The 26,038-nt window shown below is 44.0% G+C and overlaps 2 protein-coding genes across 4 annotated transcripts in view; both read right to left on the minus strand.

Annotated features, from left to right (window-relative positions):
- LOC135198683 (uncharacterized) overlaps positions 1 to 20,762 on the minus strand; it is a 68,994-nt gene extending 48,232 nt beyond the window's left edge. Inside the window, exons 1-2 of the mRNA XM_064226506.1 lie at positions 19,249 to 20,762; positions 18,723 to 18,894 (exon numbers count right to left, since the gene is read on the minus strand). Coding sequence (XP_064082576.1) covers positions 18,723 to 18,894; positions 19,249 to 20,723 — 1,647 coding nt within the window. The 5' untranslated portion in view covers positions 20,724 to 20,762. The remainder of the gene's footprint in view (positions 1 to 18,722; positions 18,895 to 19,248) is intronic.
- Positions 1 to 26,038, minus strand: part of LOC135198691 (E3 ubiquitin-protein ligase TRAIP-like) — a gene marked incomplete at its 5' end in the record, with an annotated part of 425,152 nt that overhangs the window by 168,063 nt on the left and 231,051 nt on the right.

Genomic DNA, 26,038 nt, shown 5'->3' on the forward strand with positions numbered 1-26,038 from the left:
TTTTGTAATACCTTACTTATGTAAATGACATGTTAATATTTTTCTAATAAAAGTTAAAAAAAAAAAAAAAACAAAAAAAAAAGTTATCTTAATATCTGTTAAGAATTTTATAACTAGGGAAAAAAAAAAAAAAAAAAAAAAAAAAGGCTAAAGTTTATTCCCCTTCTTTAAATTTAAAGATGTCTTATATTGCTACCTCTCTTCGGTTCGAGGAAAAAAGAAGCAGTCTAAAGGAAGCCTGTTCGTCTTCTACCTTACAAAGAGATCTATGAAGAAGACTTTCCGCAGGTTCTCACAACTCTTTTTCAATAAGTGTTAGACATACGTTAACAGTTATTATCTTCGTCGAGAAGGTTCTCACGGACATGCAAAATCTTGCATCGAACCTCTTAAGGATCGTTACGTTCCGTGTCTGTTCCCAAATAGGTTCTCTTTTGTTAACGCGAACAGGGGCGAAAAAAGAGATTCTCGATGCTCTTTGCGATATGAGAGAGTCGTGGAATTGGCCTAAGTGATTAAAAATGACATTTTTATAATAATATAAAGTTTCACTTATACTTACCCGGTGGTTACATATAGCTGTCGTCTCCTTACGTCACGGCAGAATTTGAAATTCGCGGTAGCGCTAATGGTTTGACAGGTGATCCCTTACTCCCGCCCTCTACGGGTACCGGGAACCATTCCAACAATAAATCAGAAGTTTCATGCCTACCTGTCCATATGAGGGGAGGAGGGCGGGGCTTCGTTATGTAACCACCGGGTAAGTATAAGTGAAACTTTATATTATTATAAAAATGGTCATTTTCACTTATATAACTTACCCGGTGGTTACATATAGCTGATTGACACATTTAGGTGGTGGGACAATGGCAGCTAAAATAACAACTGTTGGAATTATCCGAAGATATAGGTTCCTTACCTTTAAAGACCGCTGACTTCAGTGGTTACTTACCTCTGGTAGGTCTGCTGGCCTTTATGTACCCGACAGGATATATGGATCCGTGCGTCGGACACAATAATAAGTACTTGCCGTTGAGACGTGACCGTAACGGACAAGACTATAATGCCCTGCTCAGGGCGCAGTACAAATCACCCCACAAAATACAATGAAAAACGAGGGATCACCACAACCGTTTAAGAAATACACCAGACATTAAAAGACTGAAAGATACTCAAAAAAAACTCCCTGTATCAGACAACCTTAAAAATACAAAAAACATAATCAAGGAGAAAAGTTAGTGAGGATGGGATACATCCTTCTCTCCCTCACCCAATACCGTGTCAGTCACAATGAATGGCCCCAATGTACTGCAATTTTCATATGTGGTTTGCAAATCTGTCAGATAATGAGATGCGAAGACAGATTGCTTCTCCAATATGTAGATTTAATAATGTCTTTCAAAGACAGATTACGTCTAAAGGCCATAGACGTAGACACTGCTCTAATTTCATGAGCTTTGACTTTAAAAAACACTTTGATATCTGAGTCCTGACATTGTCCGTGTGCCTCAGAAATCAAATTCCTTAAAAAGAAGGAGAGCGCATTTTTAGAAAGAGGACGAGAAAGGATCTTTCACTGAACACCACAGGTTATCACTCTTACCTCTTATACCTTTGGTCCTTTGCACATAATGTCTAAGTGCTCTCACTGGACAGAGAAGACATTCAGGCTCATTAGGCCCCACTAACTCCGAAATGTTCTTTATAGAGAAAGAACGAGGCCAAGGACGTGAGGGATTTTCATTCTTAGCCAAAAACCCCAGCATTGATGAGCAAATGGCATTGCCCTTAGCGAATCCAACTCTCTTATCAATAGCATGCAGCTCACTGATTCTTCTAGCTGATGCTAAAGCACAAAGAAAAAGGGTCTTCCTGGTCAGATCTCTAAAAGAACTAGAGGAGATCGGTTCGAATCTATCTGACATCAGCCATTTAAGAACTACATCCAGGTTCCAAGCTACTGTTCTTGACTCCTTTGTCTTGGTCGTATCAAAGGAACGAATCAGGTCTGAGAGGTCTTGATTATTAGAAAGTCTAATCCTCGATGTCTGAACACAGAAGACAACATAGCTCTATAACCCCTAATCGTCTGGGTAGAAAGCTTCTTCTTCTCACGAAGAAAAAGAAGGAAGTTAGCTAACTGAGCTATAGAGGTCTTAGAAGACGAAATTCCTTATTCTTTGCACCAAGCTCTGAATTGGGACCCACTTAGCTTGGTACACTCGATCAGAGGATTCTCTTCTGGGTCTAGCAATAGCCCTTGAAGCTCTCTTTGAAAATCCTCTCTTTCTGAGGAGATGCTCGACAGTCTGAAGGCGACTAGTCGAAGAGCGGACAAGTTGTGATGGAACCTCGGAGAAAAGTGGGGCTGTCTGAGTAGATCCTTCCTTAACGGTAACTCTCTCGGAAAGTCCGTCAACAGCAGTAGTAGATCCGGAAACCATTCCCTGGCCGGCCAAAAAGGGGGCTATCAGAGTCATCCTGACGTTCTGATGACCTCTGAACTTTGCCAGAACTAATCTTAGCATTTTGAAATGGTGGAAAGGCATAAAGATCCAGATTTGACCAGTCCAGAAGCATGGCATCCACTGTAAACGCCTCCTCGTCTGGAACTGGGGAGCAATACAGTGGTAGACGAGCTGTCTTGTTTGTGGCGAAGAGATCCAACTGAGGACATCCCCAAATCCCCCAAAGCTTCTGCATATTTGAGGATGTAACGTCCACTCTGTGGAGAGGACTTGTCCTCTCCTGCTGAGAATGTCTGCCTTTACCATTCTTCGAGCCTTGAATAAATCTTGTGCTCAAGACAACCTTGTTCTCTTTCGCCCAAATGAGTAGGTCTCTCGCCGCCTCGCACAGAGAACGAGTGTGTCCCCCCCTGTTTTTTTGATGTAAGAGAGAGCCGTGGTGTTGTCTGCTTGAACCAGCACTACTTTCCCTCTTACCTCTGTCTTGAAGTGCATTAGAGCCAAATGAATCGCCTTCAACTCTTTTTAGATTTATGTGCCAGCTTCTCTGATGAATTTGCCAAAGTCCCGACACTTTCCTTTCTCCCCAGAGTAGCTCCCCACCCTTTGTCCGATGCGTCTGACAAAAGAGTAAGGTTTGGGGCTCAACTGGCTTAGAGACAAGCCTTCCTCTAGCCTTCCTTCTGATTTCCACCAAAGTAGGTCCTGTTTTGATTCCTTCCGAGATGGGGAACACGAAGGAGTCTGGGAACTTCTTCCTTTGCCACTTCTGCTTCAAGTAAAATTGAAGTGGTCTCATGTTGAGCCTGCCCAGACTTACAAATATGATATTGTTATGTTACAATAAAGTTTATACATACTTACCTGGCAGATATATATATAGCTGTATTTCTGAAGTCCGACAGAAATTCAAAAACTTCCGGCACACACACGTGGTCGGCCAGGTGGTTAGTACCCATTCCCGCCGCTGGGGGAGGCGGGTATCAGGAACCAGTCCCATTTTCTATTCATAATTTTTATTTCCACTGTCCCCTGAGGGGAGGTGGTGGGTACTTAACTTATATATATCTGCCAGGTAAGTATGCCACAAACTTTATTGTATCATAACAATATCATTTTGTTCATGAAACTTACCTGTCAGATATATATATAGCTGAATCCCACCGTTGGAGGTGGAAGGGACAGAATAGAAGGATTTTGGGAAACAAATGCATGCAGATGATTTACATCTTGGTTCCACCTGTTAGCATTGCTGGCTTCGTGGTTATTGCCACGTAAGTCTGCTTGTGCTACTAGAGTTGCCAGCGAGGTAGAGACCTATATAGCTGGTGCACTCCAGATGATCTGTCAACAGGGGCGAGACCACGACGTGACTAGACCATATTGACCATACCATGAGGGCTAAGAAGTAAAATAAATATATATATAAAAATATATATCACCACCTGACCACCTAGCCAAAAGTTAAGGTGTGGTTAACTAAGGCTTAAGAGTTAAGAAGTCACCGTTGTCGGCGACACAACTACTAAATTAAGAGCTCTTCCTAACCATTTTCTACAGGATAGGATGAGTGGTACTACTTTGCCCCCAAGATTGTGTCTGCAGACACGTATGGCCCTAGCGAGCAGCAGATCTCATATGCCATCTTCACATCTCGCAGGGAGTGTGAATTGAAACACAGAGTTGCTTCGCTAAAACATGGTACTCAGGATGTTGCTGAGTGCCATGCTCTGTTGAAATGCTTCCGAGGCCGCGCCCTCACCTCGTGAGCATTCAAACCTCAAAAGATTCAAATCTTGTGCAACACAATGAAGGAGCTTTTTTGAAAGAACTCCTTAACAATAAAGCCAGGGTGTTCTTCGATATGGGCAAGTCTGGTCTTTTCGGAACACTGCAGATTGTCCGTACGACTTCGACTTTCTTGAGTTTTATGTAGATAAAACTTGAGAGACCTGACAGGGCACAGGACTCTCTCTGGCTCCTGCCCAATAACTTGTGCCATCCTTGATTCCAAGCTCCTGGCCCAAGAACAAGACGGGTTTCCATTCTTAGGCCACAACGGAAGGCTTAGAGAACGCACCGCCTTGTGTTCTCTAATGCCAAAACTTCTGACGATGGCTGAAAACCTCACTAACCCTCTTTGTCGTATCTAGGGTTAGAAAAGGGCCTTCCTGATCACGTGCAAGAAGTTAACAGGTAGGAGATGTTCGAATTGCTTTGACATCAAGAACTTCAGGACTATGTCTAAGTTCCATATTGAAAGCTTCGATCTGGACATGCACAGTCAGTCAGTCTGTACTAAAGTCAGGTGACCGACCAGTTGACCAGTCAGACGCATCAAGGACAGCAAGGCTGTACCCTGAAGACCATAAGGCACTATTCTTCGCTGAAGGATGAGTGTCTGGACTGCCTGGGCGATTCAAGCTAAGCAAACCTTGGGGTATGAACGCAACCCAACGTCGTTAGCGAATCAACTCCTGAGCCACTCCTGACTCAAGCTTCTGGTGCCAGGAGAAAGGAGCGAGGAGCAAAAAGGCGATTCAGTCCCGAAGGACGAATGCCTGACAGTCCAACCTGGTCTCATGTTAACGATCATCGGGGGTGTGTAAACGCAACCGACTTCGTCAACAAGAAACTCGGGCTACTATGTGTCTCCTGATCTCGCACGAGTGTCTGACTCCGAGAAAACAGGTGAGACAAAAAGTAGATGGTGAGCGAGTTTCGAGATTCCACAGAACTCAAAGATCGTGAAGGGCTTTGTTGTTTGACAGAAGCAAATCTCTGAGCCCAAAGGCCGTCAACAACATATTTGCGTATTCTTTAATAGTTGTGACTGCCAGCTTATCCCATTCTTCAAACGGAAAGGGAAGACGGCAATCTTATGCTGTCACACATCTCGATAGTCTGAACGTAGTCCAGACTCAGAGCGGAGAGGTTATAGGTACCTTTCATGATAAAGTAGACCGACTCTCTCGGAAAAGTCCTTGGAAGACGTGACCTCTGTGAATCTAGGATCTTGAAGGCCAACATGGGGCGATTAGCGTCATTGTCGCTCCCTGTGATGGTATACTCATCTTATTACATTTCCTAAGCGTTTTGAAAAAAGGGGAAAAAGAGACGTAAACATCCATCCCTGTTCAATATCATAGCGAAGAGATGTATGAAAGGACGTCCCTAAAGTCTCCATAACTCTCAACATACTTCTAAAGAAGATTCCACTCGGAAGTCAGTAGTTGCTGCCGTCGATCGAGACGATTTCGTACGGACTTTTGCAATCCCCTGTAACGAACCTCTAGAGGATCGTTACATTCTACGTCTGTTGTTATAATAGGCTCTTTCTCGTAAACCCGAACAGGGACCGAGAGAAGATACTTCTACTAAGATATGAAGAGCTGTGGGAAGATCAGAGTTGATATGGACCACTGGTTCCAAAAACCTCGTTTTCCGGACTGGAGGGACGACAGAATTGCTTCCACTTCTTTCAAGATTATGATCCAGGACATCTGAAACCCTCTCCAGATGTCCGGCACCTTCTTTCTATCACCTCAAGTGATACTTAACGCACCGAGTGATGTTCAGAATCATTCCTAGATCTTTAATAAAATTCAGTTTCCCGGTAGGAAAAAACTGTAGAGGTCTGAATTGCAGTCTATTCAGGGAAACAAACTTCTTTAGGAAGGAAATTGGTCCCCAGCAAGCTCATCCATTCCCTCACACAGTATGTTTACTTCCCTAAAAAGGCTGCGCTTTGCCTAAGCAGGAGAGCATATAATAGTGAAATGTTGCGGTAGACTCGTAGTCCTATACCGTGCGGTAACGAGCACCGAAAGGAGTAAGAGATATCTCTGAGAACATAGTAAGGCAAAACGAATGCAATGTTTATTCATTCATGTAAGAAATCCCCTCAATCTAAGGCTAAAGTCCGTGATTGTAGGGCAGAGATAACAGTTAGTCAGTCAATCCCGCAGGAGAGAGAGAGACGTAACTGCCAGCACAGAGATACGGTTAGTCAGTCAATCCGCAGGAGAGAGAGACGTAACCTACAGCGCATGACAGCGAACGAGCTGGTACTGCCTCGTTTGGACTGGCGGAGAGGACAGTGACAGCAGCAGCTTTACGATCGTCGTCTCTTAACTTATGCCTGGGTTGCCAGCTACCCTATTCTACGAAGAAATAGGTCCGTAATTTTTAGCATAAAGAGACTCTCAAGCTGGTATATTTAAGCGAAACAGAAAACGCTAAATATATAGATGCGTTTGTGTCGTCATAACACTACCATACAACGGTAAAAGATAAATCGGAAACTCCTGGAAGGCTGCAGGTAGTCAACGATTAAATGTCCTTAAATTAATAGACAATAGACCTCTCCGGTTGCCATCCGAAGAGGTAACTACAGCAAGCGTATATGACTTGAGCCAACCAGTAGTAAAAGAACGCAAGGCAAAAAATATGATATTTTATTGCAATAAAGTTTTTTTTTTTTTTTTTTTTTTTTTTTTTCATACTTACCTGGCAGACATATATACTATAGCTGAATTCGGAAATACAGCTACATACATATCTGACAGGCAAGTTTCATAAACAAAACTCAAGAGAATTGAAGCGGACAGCTCAAGCTTCTTATGTTATTGGACATAAGCGTTCATTGACGTAGTCTACAAGTCTATTTCTTGTACGAGTCTGCGAATGATGAATGAGAGCTCTTCCGAATCTTGTCATAAGAGCTTATCCGCTTACGCAATATAAAGTTAATGAGAAGTTTGTCAATGAGAACTAACCCATTTACGGGACAAAGAGATAATTTGTCAATGAGGGGATACCCACTTACTTGACAAAACGATAGAATATTGTCAATGGGGGAAATTCACTGAATTGACAAAACGTAATCCAGGAAGTCGAGCATTTTATTTTCGATTCCCATCTCAAACGAGGAAGGGGCAAGAATCCTGTTAAGAGACGGCTTACGACAGGTAGAACGACGATGTTCAATTCGGCAGCGTAAGTCCCGACTAGGAACTAACAAAATCTATCATCTGAAAAGCCCTTTCAGATGGGCTAAAAAGCTTGCAAAATTATCCTGGGAAGAGGAAGAAACTCTCCAACCAGCTTCCTCTCCCGTATCAAAATTTATGGCAGTATGGCAAAGGAAGTGTCTTTCTTGAGCTTTCCTCCTTTTGATGAGTGCCTTTGCAAGAATCCTACTGAACGTTGCCGAGAGTCCTGACGTGCAGGACGTCGAGCTTTTACATAACCCATAGCTGCCTTACCGCAAAGTCTTGACTGCGGTAGAGCAAAAGAGATCTTTCCTTGAGCTTTCCATAACGCCATCCAATCCTGGACTTTACGAAAAGCAATATTACTGACAAAGACCTCTATAAATCACGAAACCCGTGGTCTGCTGGGTTTCGAAAACGAAGTTGCCTTTTCCCTTTAAGCTTCCTCCGAAGCACTGCTTACTTCACATTCTTCGCAGGCGATGTAGAAGGGATCACCGAAGTTAGGTAAAAAATCTTTAGGCCCAAATCAGCTTGAAGACTTCAACAGAAACGTTCAGCCAGGCGACACACCTGGCGTGCGCGCTCGGCGTCCACTGACTAGCAGCGAGCACGCTCGGCGTCCATTGGCGAGCAGCGAGCACTCTCGGCGCGCCCGCTCGGCGTCCACTGGCGAGCAGCGAGCACTCTCGGCGCGCCGCTCGCGCTCGGTATCCACTGGCGTGCGCTCGGCCTCGGCGTCTACTGGTGCGCGCTTGGCGTGCACCCGCGCGCGCGCCTGGCGTATCTCTGATATATCCAAGCCGAGCGTCAAAAAAAAAAAAAAAAAAGCGTGCAGAAAAGTGTCACGCTCCTGACAGGCGTCAATGCAAGCGAAACTGCCTTCAGGGAAGAGCATTAGACATCTCGGAGAGAAAACCGACTGCACGAAGCAGTCTCAGGTGAAGGGTTGATCGTGTGAGAATACGCGGGGCGAGGGAACGCCTTCTTATTCTCACAGCAACAAAGCTAGGACGTCCGCGCTCAAAAGCGTCCTGCTAATATGGACTTGCTTTCCCTTTTCTCGGTGGAAAGACGTACACGAGTTCAGGCGACGTTCGCCTTCTTACTTCTCACTGCAACGCATGACGAGAGAGAGAGAGAGGACGTGAAACGTCCTCTTCTATAAAGCTTCTATTTAGAGGGCGCGAGTCCTTCCGAAAGCTCCAAAACCCTGCGCAGGGAGGACGCTTCGGAGGACGAGAAGCAATCCTTCAGGATTCGTGCACGCACTTTGGCAGCCTGGGAGTAACTTCAGGTCTGCCGAAGGCACATCAGATCGGTGGGAGTTCCTCGTAACCCTCCTTCGGCTTTCGACATGCTCTCTCCCTGTTCCTGGGAGTCAAGCAGAGGTCCGGCCTAGAGGCGAAATAAGGCCGATCTGACGCACCCTCCACTACACAAGGGGCACTGTCACTGCACTTAGCCACTTCACTTGCTCTCCAAAGCCAGCACTTTCGATTCTAAGTTACGAATCGTACGAGTATCAGAGAAAGGTCAATACCCTCTACAGAAACTGTTTAGAGCCCGAAGGCAACATTACAGGGTTAGGAGTAACAACTACAGAAGTAGCACTTTTCACCACAATGATAGGAGAGCGAGCACCTTAGATTCCAAGATACAGATGGAATCTATAACGTAAAGGGCATTACCTCACGAGACATATTTATAGCCCGTAGGCCATACTACAGTTGTAGGCAAAATAGTCTACAGGTTAGGTTAGCCTACCCTGACTTTGTTTACTGATTAATTGCATACATATGAATCATACGTCTTCCTTATGGAATTAGACAAAGTCTCACACTCCTTACATGACAAATCTCAACAAAGAAGCAAGACACATAGCCCTCGTGCATATCGAGTGCGGAACTACCGAAGCTTTCGGTAGCCACACCCTATCTTAGCAGACAAACACTCTGAAACTAGCCTAACTAGATTCAGATATACAAAAATGATCATATTCAAAACAATTTAAGATAGCGTATGCTAGCCACAAATCCAAGTCAATAAATCAAAAGACAATTAGGATATTTAGCGGCCATGAAGTTTCAAAATCCTAAGAAAGACGGAGGTACTGAAAACAGTTTTCCAGCACCGGCGACAGAAAAATTATGAATAGAAATGGACTGGTTCCTGATACCCGCCTCCCAGCGGCGGGAATGGGTACTAACCCACCTGGCCGACCACTGTGTGTGCCGGAAGTTTTTGAATTTTTTTTCTGTCGGACTTCAGAAAATACAAGCTATATATATATCTGACAGGTAAGTTTCATGAACAAATTGCTCTATTGAAGCCAAGGTTCCTAAAAGCTCATCCACTGATTCGCCGAGCAAGTTTGTCTGACGAGAAATTCGTCTATTTTGTTCAGGCATGAGTCGTCCTTTGGCGAGACGAAAAGCCTGAAAAAGAACTGAATTCAGTCTCACTCCTAAATAAACTATCTCCTAGAAAGGAGTGAGACATGACTTTTCCTTGTTTTACTAACAAAACCTAGGCTTTCCGTCATCCTTAAAGTCTTTTGTAGGTCCTCCACACACTTCTGTCTGGACCTTGCCTGAGAAGCCAATCGTCCTAGATACATGGATATTCGTATCCCGTCTAGATGAAGCCACTTTGCTACTGACGACAGAACTCTGGTGAACACTTGTGGAGCTGTCGACAGGCCGAAGCAGAGGGCCCTGAACTGATAAATGGCGGCCCTGGAACACGAATCTCAGGAATCTTCTCGATTCCGAATGAATCGGAATAGAAAATAAGCGTCCCGAAGGTCTATGGAAACCATCCAATCTCCAGGATGAAGAGCTGCTAATACCGATGGGTCGTTTCCATAGAAAACTTCGTCTTCAGGACAAAGACGTTCAGGGCACTGACGTCCAGCACCGGTCTCCAACCCCCCGTGGCCTTCTTTACCAGGAAAAGGCGATTGTAAAATCCTGGTTCCTGCGGAGAGTCCACTAACTCTAATGGCCCTCTTTCGCCAGTTAAGGCGATGGAACTTCTTGATGGAGGGCAGCAAAAGAAACTTTTTCGGAGTTCTCCGAGTAGGCTGACAAATTCACAGGAAATTCTGTGAGAGAGGGGGGTGCTTGATGAACGGAATGGTGTATCCTTCCTTCAGGACCTGGACCGTCCAAGGATCCGCTCCGAGATGAAACCAGGTCTGCCAGCCAAAAGGTGTAATCTGGCTCCTACTGCTGTGTGGAGGACTACGGCCTACTTCTTGATGGAAGAGGGAGTGGTTTTAGAAGAGGCTCTACCTCTCCCACGAAACCTGGAGGAAGATCGAACCGGGAGCTCTCCCTCGAAATGGTTTAGGAGCTTCCGTGGAGGGAGCACTCCGAGAAGCAGAAAGAACCGGAGCTATCTTCCTGGGCTTCTTCACTGACTGTGGATAAAAGATCCTGGGTCGCTTTTTGTGTTTAAAGATTGAGCGATCTCGCCTCACAATCTCTTGCGGAAATAGGTGTTTCTTGTCCAAAGGAGAGAAGAGCAAGGCAGACTTCTGGTTCGATGAAACCCCTTTCGACAAGAAGGAGCACCAAACGCTGTCTCTTCTTCAACACTCCAGAGGCGAAAATGGCAGCGAGCTCCGAAGCTCCATCACAGATGCCTTTATCGATACAATCCAGTACGAGGCAAAATCCTTCAACTGCTCCTCCGAAAGTCCCAAATGACTTGACTTTCCTGGCCAGCGAAGCAATGGCCCAATCCAGGAAGCTAACAACTTCGAAAACACGGAAAACACTCTTGCAAAGATGCTCCAGTTCATTTGTTGAAAAGAAAATCTTAGCAGTATTAAGGGCTGCTCTGCGGGAAGAGTCCACGAGACTAGAAAAGTCTCCCTGAGCGGAGGCAGTCACACCCAGGGAAAAAACTTCTCCAGTGTCATACCAGACACGGCTCCTTGACGAAAGTCTCGAAGGGGGAAGACAAAAAACATTTTTCCCTGTTCCCTCTTCTCCAAAAGCCAAGCGTTAACTTTCTTGATCGCTTTCTTTCGTAGCGAAATCGAGAGGACGAGCGCGTGAACGAGGACGAGGAGTCAGGCTTACTGTCCTTTTTCCACTGCGAACTAGGAGAAACTGGAACGGAAGGCGCAAAAGAATCTCCAAAGTTGTCAACGAAAAGATCGTAAAAGGAGTTTATACCCGACAAATGCTTGTCTTTTTCTGTAAGTCCTTCTCTTTCTTCCTCCAAGTCCGAAGCTTCCTTCGACGAAACTGGCGAACATTCCATCGGAAGAGGAATCCTGTTTCGGCGAAGTCACACCCCCTGACGCGTCCGAGGAGGGGTGAGAAAGCAGGAGAAGACGTCTGAGCCTGTACTGAGACGTATCCGGTGCGGCTGAGCTGGCGTCTGGCGGCTGCGTGGCGGCTGAGCTGGCGGCCGCGCTGGCGGCTGAGGTGGCGCTCGAGCGAGAGCCTGACGTGGCGCCATAGACGGAGTCAGGAAAGGAGTCCGACTAGGCGCCTGAAGTGGCGTCTGAAGAGGAGTCACATGAGAGTCTGAGCCTGAAGAGGCGACTGCAAAGGAGCCTGCGAAGAGGACTGCACAGTAGTCTGCGGAAGATGTAAGGCGGTCGGGAGCGCATTCGCGGGGACGAAAAGAGACTTGCCAAAAAGCTCCAAGATACTGCCTAACTTGGCATTCATCTGTTCAAACACCGAAGGTTGAGGATCCACCGACGTAGAAGGCGCGGGAGGTGTAGAAGGATGATCCACAAACACGTCCTGGAGCCGCGGAAGTTATCGGCTTGAAGGAGGCTCTGGGAAGAAGGCTGCCGAAGGGGTGTGCGTGTTCGGCTTCTCCAATTCTATGAGGAGAAGGGCGATAAATCGAAACCGCCGGAGAAAAGGCTTCAGGCTCCTCCCAAAAACTACAAGAAGGTTCGGCAGCCGCCACCTTCTTGGGAACCGCAGCAGTCGAAACATCGCGCGACCTTTTCAGCGGTCTAGAAGTCTTTATTACGCCAACCTCTATAAGAGGAAACATCTGAACTAGAGTCACTTGACGAAAACACTTCCTCGCAACACCTTTCCAATGGTGAGCGACAGCATCCTGGGATACGGCTACAGGATTGCTTGAGGGGGCGGCTGCTCGGGAGCAGGTCCCGCTCGCCTCCCTTCGGTTTTCGGCATGCCTCCTCCCAGGATCTGGGGAGTTTGACAGGGGCCTAGACCTAGGAGAACGAACGGGCCGAACAACCACCTCCTCCACTACACTTGCACTAAGTAATTTTATCACACTTAACTACCACTTCTTGCACTGTCTCACCCATTTTCTGCATAGTGGTGAAAGGAGACAAATTTCGAGTCCATATCGGCTCGTAATACTGACACGGGATCGGGATCGGGAGATACAGATTCGAGGCAGGAGCAACCACTACGGGGTTAATAGGAACAGGATTAATAGCAATTCAGAGGAATATCCTGGCTACTCACTAACTTAGAAGAAGATCTCTGTGAAGCCTTTCTGATTCTATCTTTTTCTAACTTTCTCATATACTTTCCCAGTGCCTTCCACTATGAGATGTTAGAGACTTACATTCTTTCACACGTATTCTCAAAAGAACATTCACGTCCCCTACAACTAACACAAGTATGAATGAGGGATCAAGTGAAGCTTTAAGAAGTCTAGTCTTACACCCACTACTACACACCCTATACTGAACAGAGCCGGTGTCAGACATCGTGAAGGAATTCAAAAAATCCTAAACCGGACAACAATATCAAAACCAAAATAACGATTAGCGCTATCAAAAAGATCAGTAAACTCAAGGTACATCACCAAAAGGAGAAAACCAAGATGATCAAATCCAAATTCCAACCAGCAGAGGAACCGTGTTACCGGTTCCGACGGCAGGAAAACTTAAACTGATTTATTGTTGGAATGGTTCCCGGTACCCGGTAGAGGGCGGGAGTAGAGGGATCACCTGTCAAACCATTAGCGCTACCGCGAATTTCAAAATTCTGCCGTGACGTCAGGAGACGACAGCTATGTAACCACCGGGTAAGTTATATAAGTGAAATAAATCATTTCATCATTCCTTGTAAGCGACCCCTTTTCGATTAAATGGTAACGAAATCAGGAACGAATCTTGCCGTTACCGAGCCTGCTGTCCGAGAGGCTACTGGACTCTTAGGTTAATAACTCGCTAAAACGAGAAAATATCTTGGATGGGTGCTTCTGGCGCGGCAGGCGCTTCTGGCGCAATTTGCGCCAGGCTGGCGCTTCCTTCTAGTTCTTTTTAGGTTATGTGCCATACATCTATGCCTTTATGGTACCCGACATCCTTCACATGTTAATTCCGTTCTTAGTGGGAAAAAACTTTTATATGTAGTATAGTCCATTCAGGGAAACAACTTCTGCCACTAAGAGAATGTTTCCCATCCGACTCGCCCAACTTCTCTTGAGCAATATCCGAATTTAAAAAGGTTGTGTGCGTTTCTCGAAAGGATGAGAGAATTATATATATCGCGCGCTGCCGTATTAGAATCCTTTATATACTGTCACATTGTGGGTAAACAGCATTAATCTAGGAAAACCTTTGTAAGGATACTAGGAATTCTGTAGTTAACCTCGGTATGTGCATAAGACTTGACCATACCGTAGTCTTAAAGTGAATTCTCTACTACATTCATCTTCTCACTAAGCATGTACTCTAATAAGCCATGCTTTCGTAAGCATGGAGCATTATACAATATAGAGTTCCGCTGCGTTAGAATCTTTTAAAATGTTACCTACGGTAAACAGCATGAAATGTTGTAATATCTTTCTTATTGAAAGCTTCTTAGCAAAAGGCAGACAATATTTTTATTTATGTTTGCTTAAGTATCCCCTCAATCAGAGGCTAAAACCACGATTGTAGGGGAGAGACACGGTTATTCATTCCATCCCGCAGGAGAGAGACATGTTATCGACCACTCAGGACCGACACCTACATGATACTGCGTTGGTGTCTAAGCGATAGCAGTCTCGTTAGCCGACTGGCCTTACTCTTCCAGAGTTGCCCAGCTACTCCATTTAATAAAGGAATCTTTATAAATTATTATCGAACTTCAGGAAGTTCTTATAATGCGAAACAAGACTTCGATAAATCTAGAAGCTAAGTAGGTGTTGTCTTAACAATCCCTTTAAGCGTAGTCCTTCCTAGGAAATTCCTGGAAGGATACTGGTAACTGAGTTGCTCAGCAAAGAAGTAACTACGGTATGTGCTTTATGATTTGCCGTATCGTATTCTCACACAGCAGATACTCTACTACCTTCTTTCCTGCCGAGGCAGATAGAGAAAGGAATATTCTTGGTGCCTGGATCCTTGCACCTAGCGCCTGGAATGTTCCGCGCGCCTGGAATGTTCCGCACGCTAGAAAGGAGACTCGCTCCTGGAACGTTCCGCTTGCGTGGAAGGTCCCGTGCGCCCTGACAGTTCCGAGCGCCTACTAGACCCCTTTTAGAAAGAGCCTCTTGCCCGGAAACGTTCAATGGAAGGATCGTTCTGATTGCCACTCTACTGTAAGGCTCCTTGCTCTAGCCGTCTGTTTTTCTGGCGCAATTTGCGCCAGGCTGGCGCTTCGTCTCTTTGAAGGCGCCTTGCGCCAAGAAAAATTTTCTAGAACGCGGCTCGCGTTTGGTTGTAGGAACGCGGCTCGCGCTAGTCTGTTAGCTGGAACGCGCCTCGCTGCTGGCTATAGGAACGTAGCTCACGCTAGCTTGCTGGAACGCGGCTTCCTGGCAGCAGTGTTGCCAAAGCGCGGAGAAATGACCAAAAGTGCGGAGAGGATTCGAGAGGGAGGCATTGAATGCAGAGCTGAGGTATGCACTCTCACGTATGCGGCGCTGTAGGTCCGCATAGTATAAATGCCTTTAAAACTTTTTTTCATTAATAAAAAAAATGATTGAAATTATATAATATTTTTGAAAATAATAATATTTTTGAAAAATTAACCATTTTCACTAGTCTCGAGTGTTCGTGAGCCAATATCAGATACGACCATACACGATTTACAATTAAGAACCGATTTTGTCAACAGCAGATGACGTAACCCAATGCATTCATTCTTTAGGTCCAGCAATCTTCAATTTGCCTTTTGAAATTATATATATATATATATATATATATATATATATATATATATATATATATATATATATATGTGTGTGTGTGTGTGTGTGTGTTAGTAACATTTGGTTAATTGTGAAATCTTAGGGTGAACCTGACTTTAATTAATGTAAACTTTGTCATGTGTGTAACGAGTTTTTATTTATTTTTTTGAGAAAACAACTGCAAATATGTATTAGGCAATTTCATAAGTTGAAGTGATTCAACTGATTATAACCGAATAAGTTTCGATATCAGTATGCTAGAAAGTGGTGTATTATAATCGTGGATTTTCTTTATATTAATGTAGCTTATTGATACAAAAAAAAAAGGACCAATTATGATGTGCTCTTTTCCAATTTTGTTTTTTGAAACTCATAGCCCTGAATAGGGCATTCGTTTGGCTTAGGATTGGCACATGTATACCATAAATCATGCATAATGTGCTGTCCATTCTCTTGGGGAAATATATCATTCATTCAAAATATCCGGATCATAAAAAGTGGCATTTAGACCTACATGTTTCATATCGTTTTGTCAGTTTACAATGTTTATGGCATTGATTTTAAGCCTAGACCTATGTTTATATATTAGGTTGTTATTATCATTAATACTTCAGCCAACGTTTGATTTAACATACAGCATATTACCTAAAGTGACAAATGTGGCTTAAAAAAGAAAAGAAAGAATAAACTACTTATGAATATCGAAGGATTTATGGAGCTTGTGAACTTACTCTGTGGGAACTAAAAGAAATGAATGCAAAACCAACCGTTTTTAGTAAAGAAATACATTTTAGTGCAGTTTTTTGTAACTTCCCACTTTTTGCTGAAAACTTTATGAATAAATTTACTTGCCCTTGTTCACTTTGTAGCCTAATTTACGCATCAAATCATATACAACAATCATAAATATAAAACAGTAATCACACACACACACACACACACACACACACACACACATATATATATATATATATATATATATATATATATATATATATATATATATATATATATATATATATATATACTACATATATCGAATGTAATAAACCAGCTTCAAGACTGAACATTGTCCGCGTATCTCGTTCGATTCTAAATATTACTCATCAAAGTTATGCAATGTTTCAAAATATATGAAGCACCTGAATTTCGGAGAGGGGAAAATCTAACTCTAAAAAAAGTTTAATTAGGAAACCCAACTCATATACTGGAAAAGATACGGTTGATATAATATAACCAGGATGACCATTTCGTCTAGTGTAGCAACATAACATTGCTTGGCAATTAACACTACACCTCCCGGTGCGGAGCTAGTTTCTCGGTGACGTGCGGACTTCGAGGCAACCCTGCCTGGCAGCGGCTGGCCTCAGTGTTCTCTTAGTTTTCAGAGAACGCGCTAGATCATCGCTCCAAACATACATTCTTCGTCTTTTCGGATGTAAGATGAAGAGACGCACTTTTTTAAGGATGCCTTATCAATGGCTATCCTTGGCAGTCTGGGACGTTCTACAGAACCTGCCGAGGGGACGCCTGACCGGTGGGGGTTCTCCCTAACCTTCCTGCGGCTGTCGACTTTCCTCCTCCACTGGGTCTGGGAGTTTGGAAGAGGTCTAGGCCTGGAAGCGCTACGGAGCCGATCAGACGCACCCTCCACTGCACTGGGAACACTATATTCACTTCTTACCTTTTTAGAGCTCGCCTTTTGAGCTCCATCCATTTATCTTCAAATTTGCACATATGAATTTGTAGATTCTGTGGAGTAAGAAGGTGATGAGGATGCAACAACTACTAGAATTGTCAATACTCTAACTGCTCGTTAGTACGAGAGCTCTTAAAGCTTCTAAAGGAAGCGTATCTAGTTATATGCTTTCTGACTTCCTAAAGTAGGAAGTTAGATCTTATATTTCCTTCATCAAGTTCTAACACTTATACACGTATTAGTGAAAAAAAAAAAAATCAATATTTCCCTTATTGCAAAATATAAGTGTCTACCGAAAAATTCGGTAGTTTCACGTAATATATTTTTCGAAATTTCGAAGCCAAATTCATTAAAAAATTAATAAAAGCGTATGCCAAACCAAAGACCCAGTACTTCCCTGCAAAAGACAGCCCAGAAGGTCGATGGCGATGAAAAAACGAAAATCAAGTCAGGAGGTAGCAACAACGTATGTTGACACTACCGCGACAGAGAAAATCTGGTTCTAGAACGGTAATCGTTCCTATTCCTGCCACCCAGCGGCAGGGGCGGTAGATCACCTGACCTACCTGCAGCGTGTGCCGCGAAATTCGAATTTCTGTCGGGGACGACGGAGTCTATAGCTAAGTATATATCTGCTGGGTAAGTTCCATGTACAAAATTAACGAGTTATGACAAAGGAAAGCAGAAGTGATTATCAATTCACCTGAATAATCAAATCTTCAAAGCAAAAAATACTAAGTCACTGAAAATCTTTTGCCTCTTCTAGGTAATTGAGAAAAATTTTAAAATATGAAAGTTCAGACATTCATGTGACTTCTTGCCCCATCTGAACCACAGATAGCTAACGTGATCTCTACATTACAATTCTATGGTAGAACTAAACTCTCTATACATGTAATTTACCACTGCAAATTGCAACAGAGATCCCTAGAATATCAAAACAAATCTAAACATGTACTGTATTATAATATTCACCACAAGTCTTAAAACTGTAAATGTAGCTCTTATTTGGCAAACAATAAGCACAATAATCTTTATTCATTACCAAAGTTCTTCTTGATAGTTAAAAAAAAAAATCACTAACAATCACAAGTTGTCTTACAAAAGAGCCACATGGAATAAATGGGGGAGAACAGTAAACATCACTAAGCAATATAGATTGTTTAATAAAACCTCTCACCATACGGTATATATAAACAGAAGAGACTGATGAAAAACAGAACCTGTACAATCTTTCAGGAAAACCAAGGCCAATTTTGAAAGTCAGTAATGCTTTACATGAATATCAGTCAGCTGACTATTCTTACTGTCTCCAATGTCTGAAATCTGCCAAGGCAGATCAACTCATGAACTGAATATCAAGCTCACATGATACAAAACTTAATGCCAACAGAAAACAATACACTCAGCATAACTCACCATAACATTATTATAAAATGTATTGGTGGGTGGATTCCCTGGTGAAGGCACAATATTTTGACTCTCCTGATGGTGGTTATGTTGAGGATAAGGGGAATTATTTCTGTCACAAAAACTAACCCTCTCCCCCTGGTCTGGAGAACTTGTACAATCACCAGCATCACTGGGTACTCTATAAATAAAAAATTAGGTGCGATGAAAAGACAGATGTGCTGATGGAAATTGGGTTTTAATACAGTATGCCACAAAAATTTGTTCAACAAGTTCACGTGGCATATGAAAGCTAAGCTACATTTAGCCTTAGCTACAACTGTACTTGCATGTACCACATATATGTAGGTAACATCATCTATTGTCATTAAAAGTAATTTCAAAACAGTTCAGGAATGGGCAGTGGGTCCGCCCTCAAGTTCCCAATTAAATACCTTGACTTGAGCTATACAATGTTAAACATCACTGCACAGGCACAAAGATAGTTTTAAGCATATAAATTATACAGCGCCAACTAACAAAGTAACAGCCCTACCTTGACTCTTCATTGTAAGCTTCATATTCACTGGCATCTTTATAATCCTCCATGTTGATGTGAAGCGAAGGTTCAGGGCTTGGTTGGTACTCCTGTATGGATGCCATGACAACTTCTCTCATGGTAAATGAGATCTCTTTTCTTTCGCTTCCAGTTTTCTTCAAGTCTGAAACTCTCCGGTGCCTGCCATTTAAAAAACGTTCCTTGACAGCTGGTGAATCTTCTTCATTGTTTTCTTTCTGCATAGCAGGCAATCTAATTGCACCAGTATCTGATGATGGCTGTTCATTTTGCTTAATAGTGGATAACAGATCTGGCCAGGAAATGTCTGTGTTGGTGCCTACAGATTGCAAATTTGCATTATTTGAGGTCACTGTCTGTGTAGACACATGCCTATAACTGCAGTTACATGCTTGATCATTTCTTTTCTGATGAACAGAACCATCTTTCTTGCTATTATTGTCCTTGGCATCATCTGACCCCTTTTTCTTCAAAAAGGTTTCCAGTGTTTCGTAAAGCTTAATAATGTGACGATTTTGATCTTCAATTAACTGGTAAACATTCGAGTCAATTGGTTTAACGTCCTTGCCTACAGATGAGGGCTGGTATGAAGGAGGACAATAGGGCTGAGTGTAGGACTGATGACTGTACCCACCTGCTAAAGTATTGGTGGCAAGTTCCTTACCTCTGTAGACATTGTCAAAGTGTGAATCTTTGAAAATGGTGTTAGGAACTTTGACAATAGATTTATGAGGTTCCTGTGATACATTTGCAAATCTTATGTTGGGCTGAATATCAACTCTTGTGTTAAAGGCACCTACCTCACTCTGTGAACCATGAGGAGGACCTACATTATTATAGCTTTCTCTGAGACTTACTGAAGTTAGTTCTGGAATAAATTCTAGTCTGGTAACTGGTTCTGAAGAAGAAGTGACAATGTTACCAAAATGAACCCCTTTCTTTACACCAGATACAGTCTTGTTATATATGGCTTCACCATCTGCTTCAACATGAATATTATTTGAAACTAATGGAGACTTGCAAATATTTTCACTTTTTGCAGCTGGAAGGTTTGTGTACTTCACAAGATTACTTTGAGCCTCTGTAGGGTTTTTTTCCAACATTCTATGAGAGGGACTATAAAGCATGGGATTATATTGCTTCTTAGGTATGGCACTACCCCACATATTATCAGAACTGGTCTGTGACTTTGGAAAATGCTCAGCAATATTACTATTAGATCTGTTTCCACTTGGAAATTTGTCAGTACCTTTGACTAAGTTGGGAGAGTTTTCTTCTCCAGACAAGCCTGAGATGTGGCAAAAAGGTGGAGTTCCTTTAGCAGATGAACTATTCAAATAATGATGAAATGACTTTGCATTCTCTTGCTGAAGATTTGGAGAATTATAACCACCATTTTTGTTTTTCTTCAATCCAGGACGCTGCCAAACAAGGCTGTCATCTGTGTCAAACATCAGAGATACCTCAGGCACTTCTGGTTTATGAAGTTCAACCTGTAAATACAAAAATTCTGCATTTCCAAAAACAATGCAACTATCCCTTCCCTTATCAAAAATGATATTGTTATGTTACAATAAAGTTTCATACATACTTACCTGGCAGATATATACATAGCTAAGACTCCGTCGTCCCCGACAGAAATTCAAATTTCGCGCCACTCGCTACAGGTAGGTCAGGTGATCTACCGGCCTGCCCTGGGTGGCAGGACTAGGAACCATCCCCGTTTTCTATCATATTTTCTCTCTTCCACCTGTCTCCTGCGGGGAGGCTGGGTGGGCCTTTAATTGTATATATCTGCCAGGTAAGTATGTATGAAACTTTATTGTAACATAACAATATCATTTTCATACAATCAACTTACCTGTCAGATATATACATAGCTGATTGGCACCCTTCGGTGGAGGGTAAGACAAGCGTACTATATGGAATAGACAGGTAAACAACATATGTTTTGTAGGTATAAATAAAACCTTGGTTCCTACCTGATAGGTGGTAGACTTGGTGGGTGTTTGCCCAGTAGTCTGCATCACCTCAAGAAACTTTAGCGAGATATGTGATCTATGGCCAAGAGTTCTTGTGGGTCTGCCGATGGGGTCTTACCCACTTACTCAGCAGAGCCTAAAGGACTTTGTCAATGGGTGCTGATCCACTTATATGACAATACACCTATGAAGGAGCACACAACCAATCCCGACCACCTGATCTCAACCATGTGTTAGAACTAAGGATTGTTACGAGTTATCCCCGAACTCGTCACAACAACCGTAACTCAAAAACCACTACGCACACATACATAATTTTTTCAAAAAAAAAAAAAAAAAAAAAAAAAAAAAAAAAAAAAAAAAAAAAAAAAAAAAAAAATTATACTCAACTAATTGGATATGACGAGAATTCTCTTATGAACAACATAGACGGCCGCCCGTGCGAGCCTGAATCCTCCATTGTTCGAAGAGATTCTCGACATATCCAAAACAGAAGAACAGTATATACATTTAAGGATTGGTGTCGGCTCCCGTACCCAGAATCGTATCTGCCGATACGATAGGACCTAGAGAAAAGCACTTCTCATACGTCACACGCACGTCTTTCAAGTAATGAGATGCAAATACTGAGTTGCATCTCCAATATGTCGTATCTAATAATGTTTTTAAGCGACATATTCTTATAAAACGCGAGAGACGTCGCAACCGCTCTTACTTCATGAGCTTTTACCTCAGTAGTTGTAATTGTTCGTCCGGACAGACCTTATGAGCGTCCGTAATGACGTTTCTTACAAAGAACGCTAGAGCATTCTTGGACATCAGTCTTGTGAGGTCTTTTACCGCCGCGCACCAAAGACCTTGTCTAGAGCCTCCCCAACTGACGCTCCTCTGAAGATAGAACTTCAGAGCTCTAACAGGGCATAGAGACCTCTCTGCTTCTCTGCCTACGAGACTAGACATTCCTTTGACTTCGAATGACCTAGGCCAGGGATTCGTGGGATTCTCGGGGTGTTTTTTCGCTAAAAACAGGGTCTTAAACGAGCAAATAGCCGAGTCTCTCTTGAATCCTACTTTATCCTGCAGAGCTTGTAACTCACTATTCTTTTTGCCGTCGCTAACGATAAAAGAAATAGGCATTTTCTAGTTATGTCTCTAAATGATGCCAGATGCGGAGGCTCGAATCTATCCGAAGACAGATATTTGAGGACTACGTCCAAGTTCCAGTTCGGAGGTACTGGTTCCTTAGACTTTGAAGTCTCAAAAGATCTTATGAGATCGTGGAGATCTTTGTTATTTGCCAGATCTAAACCTCTGTTCCTGAATACAGCCGAGAGCATACTTTCTGTATCCCTTTATTGTGGATACGGCTAGATGAGATTTTACTCTCAGGAATAGCAAGAATCAGCAATTTCCGCTATAGAGGTAGAGGAGGAGGACAACTTCTTGGCTCTACACCACCTTCTAAAGACCTCCCACTTCGACTGGTATACTTTCGTAGTGGAGGTTCTGCGAGGCTCTCGCGATCGCGCTTGCCACTCGCGAGAAAAGCCTCTCGCTCTGACAAGTCTTTCGATAGTCGAAAGGCAGTCAGAGCGAGAGCGGGGAGGTTTTGATGGTACCTCTTGAAGTGTGTTGTTTGAGAAGATCCGTCCTTCTGGTAGGGATCTTGGAAAGTCTACGATCCACTCTACCGACCACCTCCGTGAACCATTCCTGGGGCCTGCCGGCCAAAAGGGGTGGGGCCTATTAAAGTCATCCTCGTCTCTTTTGACGCCACAAACTTTTTCATTACTAACCCAGGATTTTGAATGGGGAAAAGCGTAAACGTCCACTCGAGACCAGTTTAGCAGGAAGGCGTCTACCATAATCGCTCTTGGGTCTTCCACGACCGAGCAAAACACTGGGAGCCTTTTTGAAATGTATGTTGCGAAGAGATCCACATGAGGAGTTCCCCACAGAGACCAGAGATCGAGAACACACTTCCTCGTGCAGAGTCCATTCTGTATGAAGGACCTGGTTCCTCCTGCTGAGCCTGTCCGCCCTCACATTCCTTACTCCCTGTACGAACCTTGTCAGCAGGGAGATGTTCCGTGAGACGTCCAAAGTAATAGGTCTCTCGTGAGTTCGTAAAGGAACGAGGAGTGTGTCCCTCCCTGTTTCCGAATGTAGGCAAGTGCGGTGGTGTTGTCCACGTTTACTTGCACTACCTTGTCTCTCACCCGAGGTTCTAGGCTCTTCAAGGCCAGGTGTACGGCGAAGAGCTCTTTGCAGTTTATGTGCCAGGACACCTGTGCTGGTTCCCAGGTGCCTGACACTTCCTCTGAGCCTAATGTCGCTCCCCAACCCGTCTCCGACGCGTCGGAGAACAACACTAGGTCTGGGTTCTGTGTTCTTAGAGAGATCCCTTTGTTCTCTTCCAGAGGTAGCAACCACCACTGTAGGTGTGCCTTTATCTCCACTGGAATGGGAAAAACGTCCGACAGTTGTCCGGTTTTCCAGCTCCAAGACTTCTTGAGGAAGAATTGAAGTGGACGGATATGAAGTCTCCCTAGAGGGAAGAATTGTTCCAGCGAGGAAAGCGTCCCCAGAAGGCTCAACCATTCCTCGCTGGACGTTTGTTGCTTCTCTAAGAAGAGAGAGATTATCCTCAAACCTTTTTGCGGTTCTCTCTTGCGAAGGAAAAACTCGAAAACCCCGAGAATCCATCCGAATCCCCAGATAGACTAGGTCTTGTCTGGGGGTCAGCTGAGACTTCTCGAGGTTCACAAGCAATCCCAACGCCTTGGTCAAATCCAGAGTTAACTTTAGGTCCTCCAAGCACTGTCTCTCCGATCTGGCCCTGATGAGCCAGTCGTCTAGATACATAGAGACATTCACTCCATTGAGATGAAGAAATCTCGCCACATTCCTCATCAGGCTTGTGAAGACCTGAGGAGCTGTGGACAGGCCGAAACACAAGGCTCTGAACTGAAAGATCCTTCCCCCCGTCATGAAACGGAGTACTTCTTCGACGAAGGGTGGATCGGGACGTGAAAGTAGGCGTCCTGGAGATCTAGAGACACCATACCAATCTCCTTGTCGTAATGACGCTAGGACTGAAGCAGAAGTCTCCATGGAGAACTTCTCCTTCTGAACAAATTTGTTCAGAGAGCTCACGTCTAGTACTGGTCTCCAGCCTCCCGAGGCTTTCGCTACTAGAAAAAAGGCGATTGTAAAAACCCCGGGGAGTTTTGATCCAGTACTAGTTCTATTGCACTCTTGTCCCACATTTGTTCCACCATCGATCGAAGAGTATCCCTCAGCACAGGGTCCTTGTACTTGGCTGATAGTTCCCTTGGTATTGACGTTGAGGGGCGGAGTATTCAGGAAAGGGATACGATATCCCTTCCTTATGATATTCAGTGAAGACGCGTCTGCGTCTATCAGTGTCCAGGCCTCCACGAATCCCAGGAGCCTGGCACCTACTGGTGCTTGGAGGAGAAATGTTTCATTTTCCCTTTTAAAGGGGACGAAAGGCGGACCTACCTCTCTTCTCTGGAGCCTTCCTTCTTGCGGGAGGTCTGGAGATCGGACCACCTCGAAAGGGCTGCATGAGAAATGCTAGGTTTCTTTCTTGTCAGAAACTAAAGCAGTTTATTCTTCCTAGCTGACTGCGTCAGAAGATCCTGCGTCGCCTTCTCAGTTAAAAGAGTGAGCCACGTCCTTCACTAACTGAGAAGGGAACAAATAGTCAGACAGAGGTGCATAACAGTAGAAGCTGCCCTCTGAGCATGCGAGACTGCCTTTGTTAAGAAGGCGCCATAACACCGTCCTTTTCTTCAAAAGAACCTGCTCCAAATAATGAAGAGACTTCCAAAGATCCATCCTGTACTGCTTTGTCGATGCAAGACAAAATGCATAACAGGGCTTCAGGTTCGATTCCCTGTGAATCGTGAGCTTCTTGGACATCACCCCAAGGGACCAATCTAAGAAGTTGAAGACTTCCAATACATGGAAAAGTCCCCTTGAGGAGATGATCCAGTTCTGAAATACTCCATGTAATACGAGCAGAATAAGACTTGGACGCCTTGAAGCGTCAACTAACGTCGAAAAGTCTGCCTCTGTAGTAGAAGGGAGAGCGATACCCATATCCTCCCCCGTCTTGTACCTAATGCCTCTTTTCCCAGCTAACCTTGCTGGAGGCATGCAAATACTGTCCTGACTAAGTCTTTCTTCGACTTCATCCAGGAGTCTAAGGCGTGTAAAGCCCGCTTCATCGAGATGGTGGGCTTCATCTTCAGAAAAGACGAAGGCTTCTTCGCCTTCGCACTCGAAAAGAGCGAGCGCGGAGAAGGAGGAGCAGCCGGAGTCAACTCGTCTCCGTATTCCTCCAGAAGCAGGGTAGTCAACACCTTATAGTTGGACAAGCCCTCTCTTCCATGATCGTCATCATCCGAGTTTTGCTCCAACTCATGATAATTCTGAGTTTCTGTTCTCCTTTCAGAACTTTCCTCTTCTGGAGGAGACAAACTCCTCGATCGAGAGGGGCTAAGGGAATGAAAGTCTTTCCTTTTTCCCGTTTTGATCGACTTGGAAGGCGTCACAACCTGCGGCTTCTCTTGCGCTTTAGAAGACGTCTTGTATGACGCTTCCCGCTCTCCGAGCGTCATGTATGACGTCTCTTGTTGACGTCTTGATGACGCTTCGCGTCTGGAAGACGCTTCGCTCTCTAAGGGCTTCCTACTCGGCGTCACAATCTTGGACGGAGCGTCACGTCTAAGATCCGCTTGAAATGACGCTTCACTTCT

The sequence above is a fragment of the Macrobrachium nipponense genome, chromosome 22, assembly GCF_015104395.2.
Source record: "Macrobrachium nipponense isolate FS-2020 chromosome 22, ASM1510439v2, whole genome shotgun sequence".
NCBI classification, from domain to species: Eukaryota; Metazoa; Arthropoda; class Malacostraca; order Decapoda; family Palaemonidae; genus Macrobrachium; species Macrobrachium nipponense.